At 40.5% G+C, this 18,951-nt stretch overlaps 1 protein-coding gene across 1 annotated transcript in view; it reads left to right on the forward strand.

The window, feature by feature from the left end:
• Positions 1 to 454: 454 nt before the first annotated feature.
• The window catches only part of pde8a (phosphodiesterase 8A), a 75,233-nt gene continuing 56,736 nt past the window's right edge, over positions 455 to 18,951 (forward strand). The window contains exon 1 of the mRNA XM_061887738.1: positions 455 to 1,282. Coding sequence (XP_061743722.1) covers positions 1,136 to 1,282 — 147 coding nt within the window. The 5' untranslated portion in view covers positions 455 to 1,135. The remainder of the gene's footprint in view (positions 1,283 to 18,951) is intronic.

The following is an 18,951-nucleotide window of genomic DNA, read 5'->3' on the forward strand; positions in this document are numbered from 1 at the left end:
TTTTTTATTAGCGACCAAAGGTTGCGGACTTTATCGTGGATGTTCTCTACTAAATCCTTTCAGCAAAAATATGGTGAAATGATCAAGTATGACACATAGAATGGAGCTGCTATCCCCGTTTAAATAAGAACATCTCATTTCAGTAGGACTTTAAATCCAATATTGTGTTTCATGTTCAGGATGAATTGTATAATTATTCCGAAATATTGTTCTTATCTTCGCTGATTAGACTAGTGTCAAATCTTTTAAGATAAATGTAGTTTGAGGAAGAAAGAAGGGTCCTAAGAGAAGGAAGAGCTGACAAAGTCCCACCTCGTCAAGTTTGAAACAAGCGCCGCCATTGTTGTTGCTCTTTTCAAACTTCCCGCCCACCAGAAGTACCGCCCACAGGGGGCGGCGCTGGGCCCCCATTGGCTGCGCGCAGCTGATTTGCATTGACGTCAGTAAAGGCTGGAGGTCATCCTCGCGGGCCGCCATTGGCCGGGCGGCTGTCACCCATGGAGGCTCCGACGCCAGCGAGGCGGAGAGAAGACAAGCCGGAGAGCAGCTCCCGTTAGCGGCTTCGTCCTAGCTCGTCTCTCCCCGCGCCCAAACAGCCCAGTTGGCGACATTGGACGTCTTTTAGGAGCTCTGACAGTCGCCACATCTGCTTCTTCCGGAGGGGATCCTGGAGACTCTGCACCCGCCTTTGGCCCACCGCGGGCGGCTCTCGGATGACTGAACGCCGGCTGGACCTGGTTCTTCTTCTCCCTGCCATTATTATTATTATTATTATTACTGACATTGTTGAGGATGTCGGAGCCGAGAAGACGCCTGCATGTTGTCGAGTGAGGCAGAAAGTCAAGATAGTCGCAGACTAAAGTGTGTGTAATGTGTGTAGTGTGTGCGCCCGTGTGCGCATGCGCGGCGGCCTACGTCAAGTCGAGGTGAGGAAGGAGAGATGCCCGGGGACCAGCACCAGAGTCCAGCCAAGTTGGGACTGATGATGAAGATGAAGGAGGAGGAGGAGGTGTGACAATTGAAAATCTATTATTCATGTCTCTGTGGGGAGCAGCAGTGGTGTTGTCGCGGCCCAGATGACACACGAGTCCTCCTACATCTCAGCCATGGAGTCGCACTAGGAGCCTTCTGAAGGATGGGCTGTGCCTCCAGTATCCACATCTCCGACAGGGTGGTCTACCACACGGGGAAGGAGTCCGAGGACTCACCCTCGCCCCAGCAGACCGCTCAGCAGCAAGGAAATCCTGTCTCGGGTCTGCCTGTTAAAGCCCTGAGCTGCAAGGTGAGGAAGTCACATGACTCATAACTCCTTCTGACGTAACTCACTTGTGTTCCACATAACTCACTTGTGTTCCACATAACTCCTTCTGACGTAGCTCACTTGTGTTCTGCATAACTCACTTGTGTTCTACATAACTCCTTCTGACTTAACTCACTTGTGTTCCACATAACTCATTTGTGTTCCACATAACTCCTTCTGACGTAACTCACTTGTGTTCTGCATAACTCACTTGTGTTCTACATAACTCCTTCTGACTTAACTCACTTGTGTTCCACATAACTCATTTGTGTTCCACATAACTCCTTCTGACGTAACTCACTTGTGTTCCGCATAACTCACTTGTGTTCTACATAACTCCTTCTGACGTAACTCACTTGTGTTCCACATAACTCATTTGTGTTCCACATAACTCCTTCTGACGTAACTCACTTGTGTTTCACATAACTCATTTGTGTTCCACATAACTCACTTGTGTTCTACATAACTCTTTCTGACGTAACTCACTTGTGTTCCACATAACTCACTTGTGTTCTACATAACTCCTTCTGACGTAACTCACTTGTGTTCCACATAACTCATTTGTGTTCCACATAACTCCTTCTGACGTAACTCACTTGTGTTCCACATAACTCATTTGTGTTCCACATAACTCCTTCTGACGTAACTCACTTGTGTTCCACATAACTCATTTGTGTTCTACATAACTCCTTCTGACGTAACTTACTTGTGTTCCACATAACTCACTTGTGTTCTACATAACTCCTTCTGACATAACTCACTTGTGTTCTACATAACTCCGTCTGACATAACTCACTTGTGTTCAATATAACTCACTTGTGTTCCACATAACTCCTTCTGACGTAACTCACTTGTGTTCTACATAACTCCGTCTGACATAACGCACTTGTGTTCAACATAACTCACTTGTGTTCCACATAACTCCGTCTGACATAAATAACTCACTTGTGTTCCACATAACTCACTTGTGTTCCACATAACTCCGTCTGACATAAATAACTCACTTGTGTTCCACATAACTCACTTGTGTTCCACATAGCTCACTTGTGTTCCACATAACTCTGTAAGACATAACTCACTTGTGTTCCACATAACTCACCTCTGGTCCACATAACTCACGTGTGTTCCACATAACTCACTTGTGTTCCACATTACTCACTTGTGTTCCAGATAACTCAAATGTGTTCCACGTAACTCACTTGTGTTCAACATAACTCACTTGTGTTCCACATAACTCACCTCTGGTCCACATAACTCACTTGTGGTCCACATTACTCACTTGTGTTCCACTTTACTCCATCTGACATAACTCACTTGTGTTCCACATAACTCACTTTTGTTCCACATAACTCACTTGTGTTCAACATAACTCCGTCCAACATAACTCCTTTGTGTTCAACATAACTCACTTATGTTCAACATAACTCACCTGTGTTCCACATAACTCACTTGTGTTCTACATTACTCACTTGTTTTCCACATAACTCTGTCTGACATAACTCACATGTGTTCCACATAACTCACGTGTTCCACATAACTCCCTTGTGTTCCACATAACTCCGTCTGAAATAACTCACTTGTGTTCAACATAACTCACTTTTGTTCAACATACCTCCTTCTGACATAACTCACTTGTGTTCAACATAACTCACTTGTGTTCAACATACCTCATTCTGACATAACTCACTTGTGTTCAACATAACTCACTTGTGTTCAACATACCTCATTCTGACATAACTCACTTGTGTTCAACATACCTCATTCTGACATAACTCACTTGTGTTCAACATAACTCACTTGTGTTCAACATACCTCATTCTGACATAACTCACTTGTGTTCAACATACCTCATTCTGACATAACTCACTTGTGTTCAACATACTTCCTTCTGACATAACTCACTTGTGTTCAACATAACTCACTTGTGTTCAACATACTTCCTTCTGACATAACTCACTTGTGTTCAACATAACTCACTTGTGTTCAACATACCTCCTTCTGACATAACTCACTTGTGTTCAAGATACCTCCTTGAGACATAACTCACTTGTGTTCAACATACCTCATTCTGACACAACTCACTTGTGTTCACTATACCTCATTCTAACATAACTCACTTGTGTTCAACATACCTCATTCTGACACAACTCACTTGTGTTCAACATACTTCCTTCTGACATAACTCACTTGTGTTCAACATAACTCACTTGTGTTCAACATACTTCCTTCTGACATAACTCACTTGTGTTCAACATACCTCCTTCTGACATAACTCACTTGTGTTTAACATACCTCCTTCTGACATAACTCACTTGTGTTCAACATAACTCACTTGTGTTCAACATACCTCATTCTGACACAACTCACTTGTGTTCAACATACTTCCTTCTGACATAACTCACTTGTGTTCAACATAACTCACTTGTGTTCAACATACCTCATTCTGACATAACTCACTTGTGTTCAACATACTTCCTTCTGACATAACTCACTTGTGTTCAACATAACTCACTTGTGTTCACTATACTTCATTCTAACATAACTCACTTGTGTTCACTATACCTCATTCTAACATAACTCACTTGTTTTCAACATAACTCATCTGTGTTCAACATACCTCCTACAGACATAACTCACTTGTATTTAACATACTTCCTTCTGACATAACTCACTTGTGTTCAACATAACTCACTTGTGTTCAACATACCTCATTCTGACATAACTCACTTGTGTTCAACATACTTCCTTCTGACATAACTCACTTGTGTTCAACATAACTCACTTGTGTTCACTATACTTCATTCTAACATAACTCACTTGTGTTCACTATACCTCATTCTAACATAACTCACTTGTTTTCAACATAACTCATCTGTGTTCAACATACCTCCTACAGACATAACTCACTTGTATTTAACATACTTCCTTCTGACATAACTCACTTGTGTTCAACATAACTCACTTGTGTTCAACATACCTCATTCTGACATAACTCACTTGTGTTCAACATACTTCCTTCTGACATAACTCACTTGTGTTCAACATAACTCACTTGTGTTCACTATACTTCATTCTAACATAACTCACTTGTGTTCACTATACCTCATTCTAACATAACTCACTTGTTTTCAACATAACTCATCTGTGTTCAACATACCTCCTACAGACATAACTCACTTGTATTTAACATACTTCCTTCTGACATACAGTAACTCATTTGTGTTCAATATACCTCCTTCTGACATAACTCACTTATATTTAACTTGTGTGATTCATGCAGTAGGGGCTTCACGGTGGCAGAGGGGTTAGTGCATCTGCCTCACAAAACGAAGGTCCTGAATAGTCCTGGGTTCAATCCCGGGCTCGGGATCTTTCTGTGTGGAGTTTGCATGTTCTCCCCGTGAATGTGTGGGTTCCCTCCGGGTACTCCGACTTCCTCCCACTTCCAAAGACATGCACCTGGGGATAGGCCCCTCCCACCTCCAAAGACATGCACCTGGGGACAGGCCCCTCCCACCTCCAAAGACATGCACCTGGGGATAGGCCCCTCCCACCTCCAAAGACATGCACCTGGGGATAGGTTGATTGGCAACACTAAAAAAATTGGCCCTAGTGTGTGAATGTGAGTGTGAATGTTGTCTCTCTAATCCAAGTTGGCCCTGCGATGAGGTGGCGACTTGACCAGGGTGTACCCCGCCTTCCGCCAGATTGTAGCTGAGAGGCACCAGCACCTCCCGCGACCCCAAGGGGAATAAGCGGTAGAAAATGGATGTATGGGATGGACTCGTATAAACCCCGTTTCCATATGAGTTGGGAAATTGTGTTAGATGTAAATATAAACAGAATACAATGATTTGCAAATCCTTTTCAAGCCATATTCAGTTGAATATGCTACAAAGACAACATATTTGATGTTCAAACTCATAAACTTGATTTTTTGTTGCAAATAATCATTAACTTAGAATTTCATGGCTGCAACACGTGCCAAAGTAGTTGGGAAAGGGCATGTTCACCACTGTGTTACATCACCTTTTCTTTTAACAACACTCAATAAACGTTTGGGAACTGAGGAAACTAATTGTTGAAGCTTTGAAAGTGGAATTCTTTCCCATTCTTGTTTTATGTAGAGCTTCAGTCCTTCAACAGTCCGGGGTCTCCGCTGTCCTATTTTACGCTTCATAATGTGCCACACATTTTCCATGGGAGACAGGTCTGGACTGCAGGCGGGCCAGGAAAGTACCCGCACTCTTTTACTATGAAGCCACGCTGTTGTAACACGTGGCTTGGCATTGTCTTGCTGAAATAAGCAGGGGCGTCCATGATAATGTTGCTTGGATGACAACATATGTTGCTCCACGGTTTCCAAATATAATTTGAAATTTGGACTCATCAGACAACAGAACACTTTTCCACTTTGCATCAGTCCATCTTAGATGAGCTCGGGCCCAGCCAAGCTGGCGGCGTTCCTGGGTGTTGTTGATAAATGGCTTTCGTTTTGCTGGCCTCAAATTCTAAAATTAATGATTATTTGCAAAAAAATTAAAATGTTTATGAGTTTGAACATGAAATATGTTGTCTTTGTAGCATATTCAACTGAATATGGGATGAAAATGATTTGCAAATGATTGTATTCTGTTTATATTTACATCTAACACAATTTCCCAACTCATATGGAAACAGAGTTTGTACAATACCTCACTTGTGTTTACCTGATCTTATTCTTAGATTACCTCGCTTGTATTTAATTTATGTAATTCATAGAATAACTCATTCATGTTTTCCTACTAACTTTCTGTGGACACAACCTTCCAAGCCACTGCAGCTTTTGTTGAGCAACATACATTTAAATTGAATGGTCACATGATGAATATGATTACATGATGAATATGATTACATGATGAATAGGATCACATGATAAATATGATCACATGATGAATAGGGTCACAAGATGAATATAATCACATGATGAATAGGGCCACATTATGAATATGATTACATGATGAGTATGATTACATGATGAATATGATTACATGATGAATATGATTACATGATGAATAGGATCACATGATAAATATGATCACATGATGAATAGGGTCACAAGATGAATATAATCACATGATGAATAGGGCCACATTATGAATATGATTACATGATGAGTATGATTACATGATGAATAGGGCCATATTATGAATATGATTACATGAGTATGATTACATGATGAATAGGGCCATATGATCACATGATGAATAGGGTCACATGATGAATAGAATCACATGATGAGTATGATTACATGATGAATATGATCACATGATAAATATGATCACATGATGAATAGGGTTACAAGATGAATATGATCACATGATGAATAGGGCCACATTATGAATATGATCACATGATGAGTATGATTACATGATGAATAGGGCCATATGATCACATGATGAATGGGGTCACATGATGTATAGAATCACATGATGAGTATGATTACATGATGAATACGGCCATATGATCACTTGATGAATATGATCACATGATGAATAGGGCCACATTATGAATATGATCACATGATGAATATGATCACATGAGTATGATAACATGATGAATAGGGTCACATGATGAATATGATCACATGATGAATAGGTTCACATGAAGAATATGATCACATGATGAATAGGGTCACATGAAGAATATGATCACATGAAGAATATGATCACATGAATAGAATCACATGAGTATGATAACATGATGAATAGAATCACATGATGAATAGAATCACATGAGTATGATCACATGATGAATAGGGTCACATAATGAATATGATCACATGATGAATAGAATCACATGATGAGTATGATCACATGAAGAATATGATCACATGATGAATAGAATCACATGAGTATGATAACATGATGAATAGGGTCACATGATGAATATGATCACATGATGAATAGGTTCACATGAAGAATATGATCACATGATGAATAGGGTCACATGAAGAATATGATCACATGAAGAATATGATCACATGAATAGAATCACATGAGTATGATAACATGATGAATAGAATCACATGATGAATAGAATCACATGAGTATGATCACATGATGAATAGGGTCACATGATGAATATGATCACATGATGAATAGAATCACATGATGAGTATGATAACATGATGAATAGAATCACATGATGAATATGATCACATAATGAATAGAATCACATGAGTATGATAACATGATGAATAGAATCACATGATGAATATGATCACATGAAGAATATGATCACATGATGAATAGAATCACATGAGTATGATAACATGATGAATAGAATCACATGATGAATATGATCACATGATGAATAGAATCACATGAGTATGATAACATGATGAATAGAATCACATGATGAATATGATCACATGATGAATAGAATCACATGAGTATGATAACATGATGAATAGAATCACATGATGAATATGATCACATGATGAATATGATCACATGATGAATAGAATCACATGATGAGTATGATAACATGATGAATAGAATCACATGATGAGTATGATAACATGATGAATAGAATCACATGATGAATATGATCACATGATGAATAGAATCACCTGATGAGTATGATAACATGATGAATAGAATCACATGATGAATAGAACCACATGAGTATGATAACATGATGAATAGAATCATATGATAAGTATGATAACATGATGAATAGAATCACATGATGAATATGATCACATGATGAATAGAATCACATGATGAATAGAATCACATGATGAGTATGATAACATGATGAATAGAATCACATGATGAATACAATCACATGATGAATACAATCACATGATGAATAGAATCACGTGATGAGTATGATAACATGATGAATAGAATCACATAATGAGTATGATAACATGATGAATAGAATCACATAATGAGTATGATAACATGATGAATAGAATCACATGATGAGTATGATTACATGATGAATAGGGTCACATGATGAATATGATCACATGATGAATAGAATCACATGATGAATAGAATCACATGAGTATGATAACGTGATGAATAGAATCACATGATGGGTATGATAACATGATGAATCCAATCACATGATGAATGGGGTCACATGATGAATATGATCACATGATGAATATTTGAGTGGACATGCTGTTCGGGATGCTCACCTGCCAGGTGTGTTGCTGTCAGCTCAGTGTGAGGTTGATTGACAGGTGTGTTGAGAAAATCCACCTGGAATTGAGCTAGAAGTCAGTTATGAACACATGAATGATGTGCATGACTACTACTACTGTGTCTAAAGGTGTATCTGCAACAAGGAAGGTTCATAGCTGAAAGTTGAGCATGTTGCATCATCACAGTAGCATTTAGCTCGTGGAGCATAAATAATCATCTCATAAGTAATGATGAGCTTGCCAGCCACCCCTTCCTGTCTTTCTCTTCTGCAAGTTGTGACACACATCAAAACATGGCAGCAGAAAAGTAGATAATAATGCAAAGTATGCATGTACAGTACACTAATCATGTCAGGGAATGTCAAATACTTGCATGTACACTATGGCCTTTCATGTATATGTGGATATGTTTAGGTCATGTGACCATACACCATGTACATGTTTAGGTCATGTGACCATACACCATGTATATGTTTAGGTCATGTGACCATACACCATGTATATGTGGATATGTTTAGGTCATGTGACCAGCCAATGATGTGTCATGTGCAGCTCACGTGACCACGCCGCCTCCTTTGCCTGGAAACATTCGAAAAATGGCGGAGGAAAACAGGAACGATAGTTTAGCGGAGAAACATCTGAAAGTTAATGCTTCAATGGAGAAAGTGTATGACCTAAGTCGTCCAAAGTGTCGGAACGCTTTACTTTAAAGACTTCAAAGAAGACAGTTTTGGCTGCAACACGTGCCAAAGTAGTTGGGAAAGGGCATGTTCACCACTGTGTTACATCACCTTTTCTTTTAACAACACTCAATAAACGTTTGGGAACTGAGGAAACTAATTGTTGAAGCTTTGAAAGTGGAATTCTTTCCCATTCTTGTTTTATGTAGAGCTTCAGTCCTTCAACAGTCCGGGGTCTCCGCTGTCCTATTTTACGCTTCATAATGCGCCACACATTTTCCATGGGAGACAGGTCTGGACTGCAGGCGGGCCAGGTAAGAACCCGCACTCTTTTTTTACGAAGCCACGCTGTTGCAACACGTGCTGACTGTGGCTTGGCATTGTCTTGCTAAAATAAGCAGGGGCGTCCATGAAAAAGACGGCGCTTAGATGGCAGCATATGTTGTTCCAAAACCTGTATGTACAAACCCTGTTTCCATATGAGTTGGGAAATTGTGTTAGATGTAAATATAAACAGAATACAATGATTTTCAAATCCTTTTCAAGCCATATTCAGTTGAATATGCTACACAGACAACATATTTGATGTTCAAACTCATAAACATTTTTTTTTCTTGCAAATAATCATTAACTTTAGATATTTGATGCCAGCAACACGTGACAAAGAAGTTGGGAAAGGTGGTAATAAATAATGATAAAGTTGAGAAATTTTCATCAAACACTTATTTTGCAACATCCCACAGGTGTGCAGGCTAATTGGGAACAGGTGGGTGCCATGATTGGCTATAAAGCAGCTTCCATGAAATGCTAAGTAATTCACAAACAAGGATGGGGTGAGGGTCACCACTTTGTAAGCAAATTGTCGAACAGTTTTTTGAACAACATTTCTCAACGAGCTACTGCAAGGAATTTGAGGATTTTACCATCTACGGTCTGTAAAATCATCAAAAGGTTCCGAGAATCTGGAGAAATCACTGCACGTAAGCGATGATATTACAGACCGTTGATCTCTCAGGCGGTACTGCATCAAAAACCGACATCAGTGTGTAAAGGATATCACCACATGGGCTCAGGAACACTTCATAAAACCACTGTCAGTAACTACAGTTGGTCGCTACATCTGTAAGTGCAAGTAAAAACTCTGCTATGTAAAGCTAAAGCCCTTTATCAACAATATCCTGAAACGCCGCCGGCTTCTCTGGGCCCAAGCTCACCTAAGATGGACTGATGCAAAATGGAAAAGTGTTCTGTGGTCTGACGAGTCCACATTTCAAATTATATTTGGAAACTGTGGACGTGGTGTCCTCCGGAACAAAGAGGAAAAAAAACATCCGGATGGTTATAGGCGCAAAGTGTAAAAGCCAGCATGTGTGATGGTATGGGGGTGCATTAGTGCCCAAGGCATGGGTAACTTACACATCTGTGAAGGCACCATTAATGCTGAATGGTCCATACAGGTTTTGGAGCAACATATGTTGTCATCCAAGCAACGTTATCATGGACGCCCCTGCTTATTTCAGCAAGACAATGCCAAGCCACGTGTTACAACAGCATGGCTTCGTAGTAAAAGAGTGCGGGTACTTTCCTGGCCCGCCTGCAGTCCAGACCTGTCTCCCATGGAAAATGTGTGGCGCATTATGAAGCGTAAAATAGGACAGCGGAGACCCCGGACTGTTGAAGGACTGAAGCTCTACATCAAACAAGAATGGGAAAGAATTCCACTTTCAAAGCTTCAACAATTAGTTTCCTCAGTTCCCAAACGTTTATTGAGTGTTGTTCGAAGAAAAGGTGATGTAACACAGTGGTGAACATGCCCTTTCCCAACTACTTTGGCACGTGTTGCAGCCATGAAATTCTCAGTTAATTATTATTTGCAAAAAATAAAAAATCAAGTTTATGAGTTTGAACATCAAATATGTTGTCTTTGTAGCATATTCAACTGAATATGGCTTGAAAAGGATTTGCAAATCATTGTATTCTGTTTATATTTACATCTAACACAATTTCCCAACTCATATGGAAACAGGGTTTGTACCTTTCAGCATTAATGGTGCCTTCACAGATGTGTAAGTTACCCATGCCTTGGGCACTAATACACCCCCATACCATCACACATGCTGGCTTTTACACTTTGCGTCTATAACAGTCTGGATGGTTCACTTCCCCTTTGGTCCGGATGACACCATGTCGAATATTTCCAAAAACAATTTGAAATGTGGACTCGTCAGACCACAGAACACTTTTCTACTTTGCATCAGTCCATCTTAGATGATCTCGGGCCCAGAGAAGCCGGCAGCGTTTCTGGATGTTGTTGATAAATGGCTTTGGCTTTGCATAGTAGAGCTTTAACTTGCACTTACAGATGTAGCGACCAACTGTATTTAGTGACAGTGGTTTTCTGAAGTGTTCCTGAGCCTGACTACTCAGGACCTTTGTATTGTGAGGCAGACGCACTGACCCTTCTGCCACCGTGAAGCCCTGTGTGTGTTTGTGTGTGTGTATATATATATATATATATATATATATATATGTATATATATCTGCGATGAGGTGGCAACTTGTCCAGGGTGTACACAGCCTTCCGCCCGATTGTAGCTAAGATAGGCACCAGCGCCCCTAAAGGGAATAAGCAGTAGAAAATGGCTCCAAATCTCACAATACATGGCCCCATTCATTCTTTCCTTAACACGGATCAATCGTCCTGTCCCCTTAGCAGAAAAACAGCCCCAAAGCATGATGTTTCCACCCCCCTGCTTCACAGTAGGTGTGGTGTTCTTGGCATGCAACTCAGTATTCTTCTTCCTCCAAACACGACAAGTTGAGTTTTTACCAAAAAGTTCTATTTTGGTTTCATCTGCTGTATCATCCATGTATCCATTTTGGTATAAACTCAAATGGTGGTGTTTGGAGGAAGAAGAATACTGAGTTGCATCCCAAGAACACCACACCTACTGTGAAGCATGGGGGTGGAAACATCATGCTTTGGGGCTGTTTTTCTGCTAAGGGGACAGGACGATTGATCCGTGTTAAGGAAAGAATGAATGGGGCCATGTATCGTGAGATTTGGAGCCAAAACCTCCTTCCATCAGTGAGAGCTTTGAATGGTTGACCAAATACTTATTTTCCACCATCATTTACAAATAAATTGTTTAAAATTCCTACAATGTGAATTCCTGGATTTTTTTTTCACATTCTGTCTCTCACAGTTGAAGTGTACCTATGATGAAAATGACAGACCTCTGTCATCATTTTAAGTGGGAGAACTTGCACAATCGCTGGCTGACTAAATACTTTTTTGCCCCACTATATATATATATATGTATATATGTGTGTGTATGTATATATATATATATAAATATGTATATGTGTATATATATATATATATATAATCACTTGGCAACAGCACAAATACTTCGAGTCAGAGCACATTTTTCACATGACTGGAGGCATGAATGTGAGGGTGATGTCATGTGTTTTGGACCAAGATGGCCCAAGGTCTTTGTAAAAGTACACTATGTACAGTAAGAGAACACACCATCATTCATGCGCGCATCTCTTGTGCATTGTCACCGTTTCATTGCTGTGTGGCGCCGTGTGTACTGTACACATCCTGTACTGCACACAACACAGACTCTACAGGTACTGTACACGTTCTGTACTTGCATAAACCTTGGGAACCCTGTCCTGTCTCCAGACTACTGCTGACTAATCGTCTTTTGATCAGAAACATGTCTTTAGTCACAAAGCATGTAGAGAAAGTTCAGTACTCTGAATTTGCAGTACACTTGTATGTATGTTTGTGTGTACATTCACTATACTGCATACTGTACTGCATATTGGACACTAATGATAGCAAGTATCAGTACAGTGGATGTCAGCTGTAGTACAACCCTTGACATTTGTTTACATTCAAGGTGCTAGCTTCTGTTAGCAATGAGCCATGAATTGATGAAGGTGGACCCCGACTTAAACAAGTTGAAAAACTTATTGGGGTTTTACCATTTAGTGGTTGATTGTAGGGAATATGTACTGTACTGTGCAATGTACTAATACAAGTTTCAATCAATCAATCAAAAACCATTGTATCCTCCTTCAGTGTGTAGTAAAGCATGTTTAGCTATTCCTCGTCCTCCAGTGATAATGGTACTTGTAAGAAACTTACTTTATTTGTTGCCATGAAGGCCAGGATTAATGATTTAGAAGTAGCGGCTAACTAGCTAACCATGTCATGAAGCAACTCTTCCTGAGTGTTATAACTTCACCTTCATCTTTACTTTTTACACCACAATGCCCCCATTTACTGAACGAGTTGTACTTTTGTAGTCACCGGGAACAATATCCTGCAACATTTAGTGAACAAAGTGTACTTTTGTAGTCACTGGGAACAATATCCTGCAACATTTAGTGAACAAAGTGTACTTTTGTAGTCACCAGGAACAATACCCTGCAACATTTATTGAACAAAGTGTACTTTTGTAGTCACATGGAACAATATTCTGCAACATTTAGTGAACAAAGTGTACTTTTGTAGTCACTGGGAACAATATTCTGCAACATTTAGTGAACAAAGTGTACTTTTGTAGTCACCGGGAACAATATTCTGCAACATTTAGTGAACAAAGTGTACTTTTTTAGTCACTGGGAACAATATTCTGCAACATTTAGTGAACAAAGTGTACTTTTGTAGTCACATGGAACAATATTCCGCAACATTTAGTGAACAAAGTGTACTTTTGTAGTCACTGGGAACAATATTCCGCAACATTTAGTGAACAAAGTGTACTTTTGTAGTCACCGGGAACAATATTCCGCAACATTTAGTGAACAAAGTGTACTTTTGTAGTCACATGGAACAATATTTTGCAACTTTTAGTGAACAAACTGTACTTTTGTAGTCACTGGGAACAATATTCTGCAACCTTTAGTGAACAAACTGTACTTTTGTAGTCACTGGGAACAATATTCTGCAACATTTAGTGAACAAAGTGTACTTTTGTAGTCACCGGGAACAATATTCTGCAACATTTAGTGAACAAAGTGTACTTTTGTAGTCACATGGAACAATATTCTGCAACATTTAGTGAACAAAGTGTACTTTTGTAGTCACTGGGAACAATATTCCGCAACATTTAGTGAACAAAGTGTACTTTTGTAGTCACTGGGAACAATATTCTGCAACATTTAGTGAACAAAGTGTACTTTTGTAGTCACTGTGAACAATATTCTGCAACATTTAGTGAACAAAGTGTACTTTTGTAGTCACCGGGAACAATATTCTGCAGTATTCCACAGTAATAGTACTGCAAGTTTTATGAAAGTACATGGTTTTGTAGAAGAAGAATGATTGATTTGATTCCATCTCCACGAGTTGCAGGTCCTCCCAGCAGCTAATATGTTCCTGCTAGAAGACCAGCATGTATGCATGGTGGTGACAGTGCAGAGTGTAGAAGACCAGCATGTATGCATGGTGGTGACAGTGCAGAGTGTAGAAGACCAGCATGTATGCATGGTGGTGACAGTGCAGAGTGTAGAAGACCAGCATGTATGCATGGTGGTGACAGTGCACAGTGTAGAAGACCAGCATGTATGCATGGTGGTGACAGTGCACTGGTCGTGTAGAAGACCAGCATGTATGCATGGTGGTGACAGTGCACTGGTCGTGTAGAAGACCAGCATGTATGCATGGTGGTGACAGTGCAGAGTGTAGAAGACCAGCATGTATGCATGGTGGTGACAGTGCAGAGTGTAGAAGACCAGCATGTATGCATGGTGGTGACAGTGCAGAGTGTAGAAGACCAGCATGTATGCATGGTGGTGACAGTGCAGAGTGTAGAAGACCAGCATGTATGCATGGTGGTGACAGTGCAGAGTGTAGAAGACCAGCATGTATGCATGGTGGTGACAGTGCACAGTGTAGAAGACCAGCATGTATGCATGGTGGTGACAGTGCACTGGTCGTGTAGAAGACCAGCATGTATGCATGGTGGTGACAGTGCACTGGTCGTGTAGAAGACCAGCATGTATGCATGGTGGTGACAGTGCAGAGTGTAGAAGACCAGCATGTATGCATGGTGGTGACAGTGCAGAGTGTAGAAGACCAGCATGTATGCATGGTGGTGACAGTGCAGAGTGTAGAAGACCAGCATGTATGCATGGTGGTGACAGTGCAGAGTGTAGAAGACCAGCATGTATGCATGGTGGTGACAGTGCAGAGTGTAGAAGACCAGCATGTATGCATGGTGGTGACACTCATGCCACGGTGACATCAGCGTTCCTCTTTTAGCAGGTGAAGAAGAGGGGGAGGGGCACCAATGACATAATGCTCTATACTTGCTATTATTGTGTTATGGAGCGAGGCGGAGCCACAGCAGGTTGCACGTAGAGCATCAGTGGGCGGAGCGTGGCTTGTAATCCTGGAAGGCTGCATGAAGACCGTGGCAGCATGAGTCATGGAAGTCCTGGTCTTGGATTGAAGGAGGCGGGGCAAGCTGCCATGGACAGGTTCCTGGTAAGATGACTTGTGTCTTTGGACCAGGCAGTGTTCCACTTGGATTTGCCAAGCTTCTTTACCTTGGTCTTCTGCTGCCTTCACCTTTGGCCTCACCTCCGATGCCAGGAAGGTAGAATACTCAAGAGTTGCATTTGTAGTTAGACTTGGAGAGATCGGCTGCAGGTAGAACTCTTTTAGAAGAAGTCTGCTCTCAGCTGAATTTGTCTGATGGAGGAGGTCTCCTCAGAAGTTGGACTCTGTGATGCTGGGGGCCGACAGGGGTCCATAGAGCGGGTGTGGCAGAGTACGTCTCAGGAAGGGGCGGCTGCTCCCTGGCCTCGAATGGCTTAGGATTGTTCAGGTCTTAGGGTTGTCCGGGTCTTAGTGGGATTTCCCAGTAATCTGGATCAGGACAGAAATATCTCGAAGGTGAACGTTGGAGAAAGTGCTCCACTCTTCTGACTCTTGTTCCACCTGGCAGGGAGGTCCACAGTCCGGCCCTAGGGTCACCTGCAGTTCTTGTTTTCCTTTGGCCGCTAGAATATTCTAACACCTTCATTTACAAAACTTAACACGTTTAATATCCTAAACAAAACCTGACACACAGATGTTAAAATGATATCATACAATACACTATATATATATATATATATATGTATATGTATATGTATATATATATATATATATATATATGTATATGTATAGTAGAATACACTATCCAATCACGGCTAAGACCGATTTTTAAATTTCATTTTAATCTTCTATTTTTTTCTCCCCCCCCCCCCACACCCCCCTTGTTTACCTGTATGTCATCTTTTTTGTAAGGGGCGCTGGAAGCCGGCAGACCCGTCAGCGATCCTGTTCTGTCTCCCTGTAATGTTTGTCTGATCTTGAATGGGATTGTGCTGAAAATTGTAATTTTCCTGACGGAATAAATAAAGTACTATCTAATCTAATCTAATCTACTTTCTGAAGTAGTGATTGGAGCACATACTTGTTGCTCACAAAAAACATTCATGAAGTTTGCTTCTTTTATGAATTTATTATGTCTCTACCGAAAATGTGAGCAATCAAAAGTATACGTACAGCAATGTTCATATTTGCTTACATGTCCCTTGGCAAGTTTACCTGCAATAAGGCGCTTTTGGTAGCCATCCACAAGCTTCTGCTGACATTTTTCACCACAAAATTGCTGCACTTCAGCTAAATGTGTTGCTTTTCTGACATGAACTTGTTTCTTCAGCATTGTCCACACCTTTAAGTCTGGACTTTGGGAATTGTGGCCAAGCAGCTTCATTTTTGTGTCATCTGACATCACATGGACAAAGATAAGATGGTCAGGTGAAACAATATCCAGCAATATGTTTGGAGGAGAAAAGGTGGAGGAGAAAAGGAGAGGCCTTTAATCCCAGGAACACCACACCTACCGTCAAGCATGGTGGTGGTAGTATTATGCTCTGGGCCTGTTTTGCTTCCAATGGAACTGCTGCTTTAAATGGGACAATGGAAAAAGGAGGATTAGCTCCAAATTGTTCAGGACAAACTAAAGTCCTCAGGGGGGAGGTTGGGTCTTGGGCGCAGTTGGGTGTTCCAACAGGACAATGACCCCAAACACACCTCAAAAGTGGTAAAGGAATGGCTGAATCAGGCTAAGAATGAAGGTTTGAGAATGGCCTTCCCAAAGTCCTGACTTAAAGGTGTGGACAATGCGGAAGAAACAAGTCCATGTCAGAAAAGCAACACATTTAGCTGAACTGTTTCCATTTTGTGGTGAAAAATGGAAGCAGAAGCTTGTGGATGGCTAGCAAAAGCACCTTATTGCAGGTAAACTTGCCAAGGGACATGTAAGCAAATATTATCAATCAATCAATCAATGTTTACTTATATAGCCCTAAATCACTATATAGCAATATTAACATTGCTGTACGTATACTTATGACCTAGTCACATTTTCAGTAGAGCCATAATACATTCATACAAGAAGCAAACTTCATGAATGTTTTTTGTGAGCAACAAGTATGTGCTCCAATCACTACATCACAAACCAATAAGAGTTGTAGAAATGATTGTAAAGTCCAGTCAGCCATGACATCATGTTCTTTACAAGTGTACCTACACTTTTGACCAGCACTGTACATACAACTTTTGGAGCAACATATGTTGCCATCCATGCAACGTTATCACGGACGCCCCTGCTTATTTCAGCAAGACAATGCCAAGCCAGGTGTTACGACAGCGTGGCTTCATAGTAAAAGAGTGCAGGTACTAGACTGGCCTGCCTGTAGTCCACACATTGACAATGTGGGCAGGCTTAAATATGAGGCAGGAGACTGTTGAGCAACTTAAACTGTACATCAAGCAAGAATGGGAAAGAATTCCACTTCAAAAATGTGTCTCCTCAGTTCCCAAACTTTACTGGGTGTTGTTAAAAGGAAAGGCCATGTAACACACTGGTAAAAAATGCCTTTTTTGTAATGTGTTGCTGCCATTAAATTCTAACTTCAGGATTATTTGCAGAAAAAAAGGAAGAAAGTTTCTCAGTGTGAAGATGAAATATCTTGTCTTTGAAGTCTAGTTGAAAAGGATCTGTTGTATTCTTTTTTTATTTAGCATTTACACAACTTGACTGCTTTTGGCTTTTGTACAGACATATATTAATGTATACACTAGTACAGACATATATTAATGTATATACTAGTACGGAAATATATTAATGCAGGGGTGCCCACACTTTTTCTGCTGGCGAGCTACTTTTCAATTGACCAACTGGAGGGGATCTACCTCATTTATATATATCATTTATATTTATTTATTTATGAAAGAGACATTTTTGTAAACAAGTTAAATGTGTTTAATGATAATACAAGCATGTGTAACACATATAGATGTCTTTCTTTCACGAAGACAAGAATATAAGTTGGTGTATTACCTGATTCTGATGACTTGCATTAATTGGAATCAGACAGTAATGATGATAACGCCCACATTTTCAAATGGAGGAGAAAAAAAGTTGTCCTTTCTGTACAATACCACATGAAAGTGGTTGGTTTTTGGCATCTAATTCATCCAGCTTCCATACACTTTACAAGAAAAACATTGGCGGCAAATTCCGTAGCTTGCTTGATTGACATTCACGGCACCCGAGGGTCTTGTGAGATGACGCTGGCTGCTGCCAGTTCATTATTATGAAAAAATGACCGAGAGGAAGGCGAGAAACACTTTTTATTTCAACAGACTTTCGCGCCGTCCCTTCCGTCAAAACTCTAAAGGCCGACTGCACATT

Source organism: Nerophis ophidion, linkage group LG25, assembly GCF_033978795.1.
Source record: "Nerophis ophidion isolate RoL-2023_Sa linkage group LG25, RoL_Noph_v1.0, whole genome shotgun sequence".
Taxonomy (NCBI): domain Eukaryota; kingdom Metazoa; phylum Chordata; class Actinopteri; order Syngnathiformes; family Syngnathidae; genus Nerophis; species Nerophis ophidion.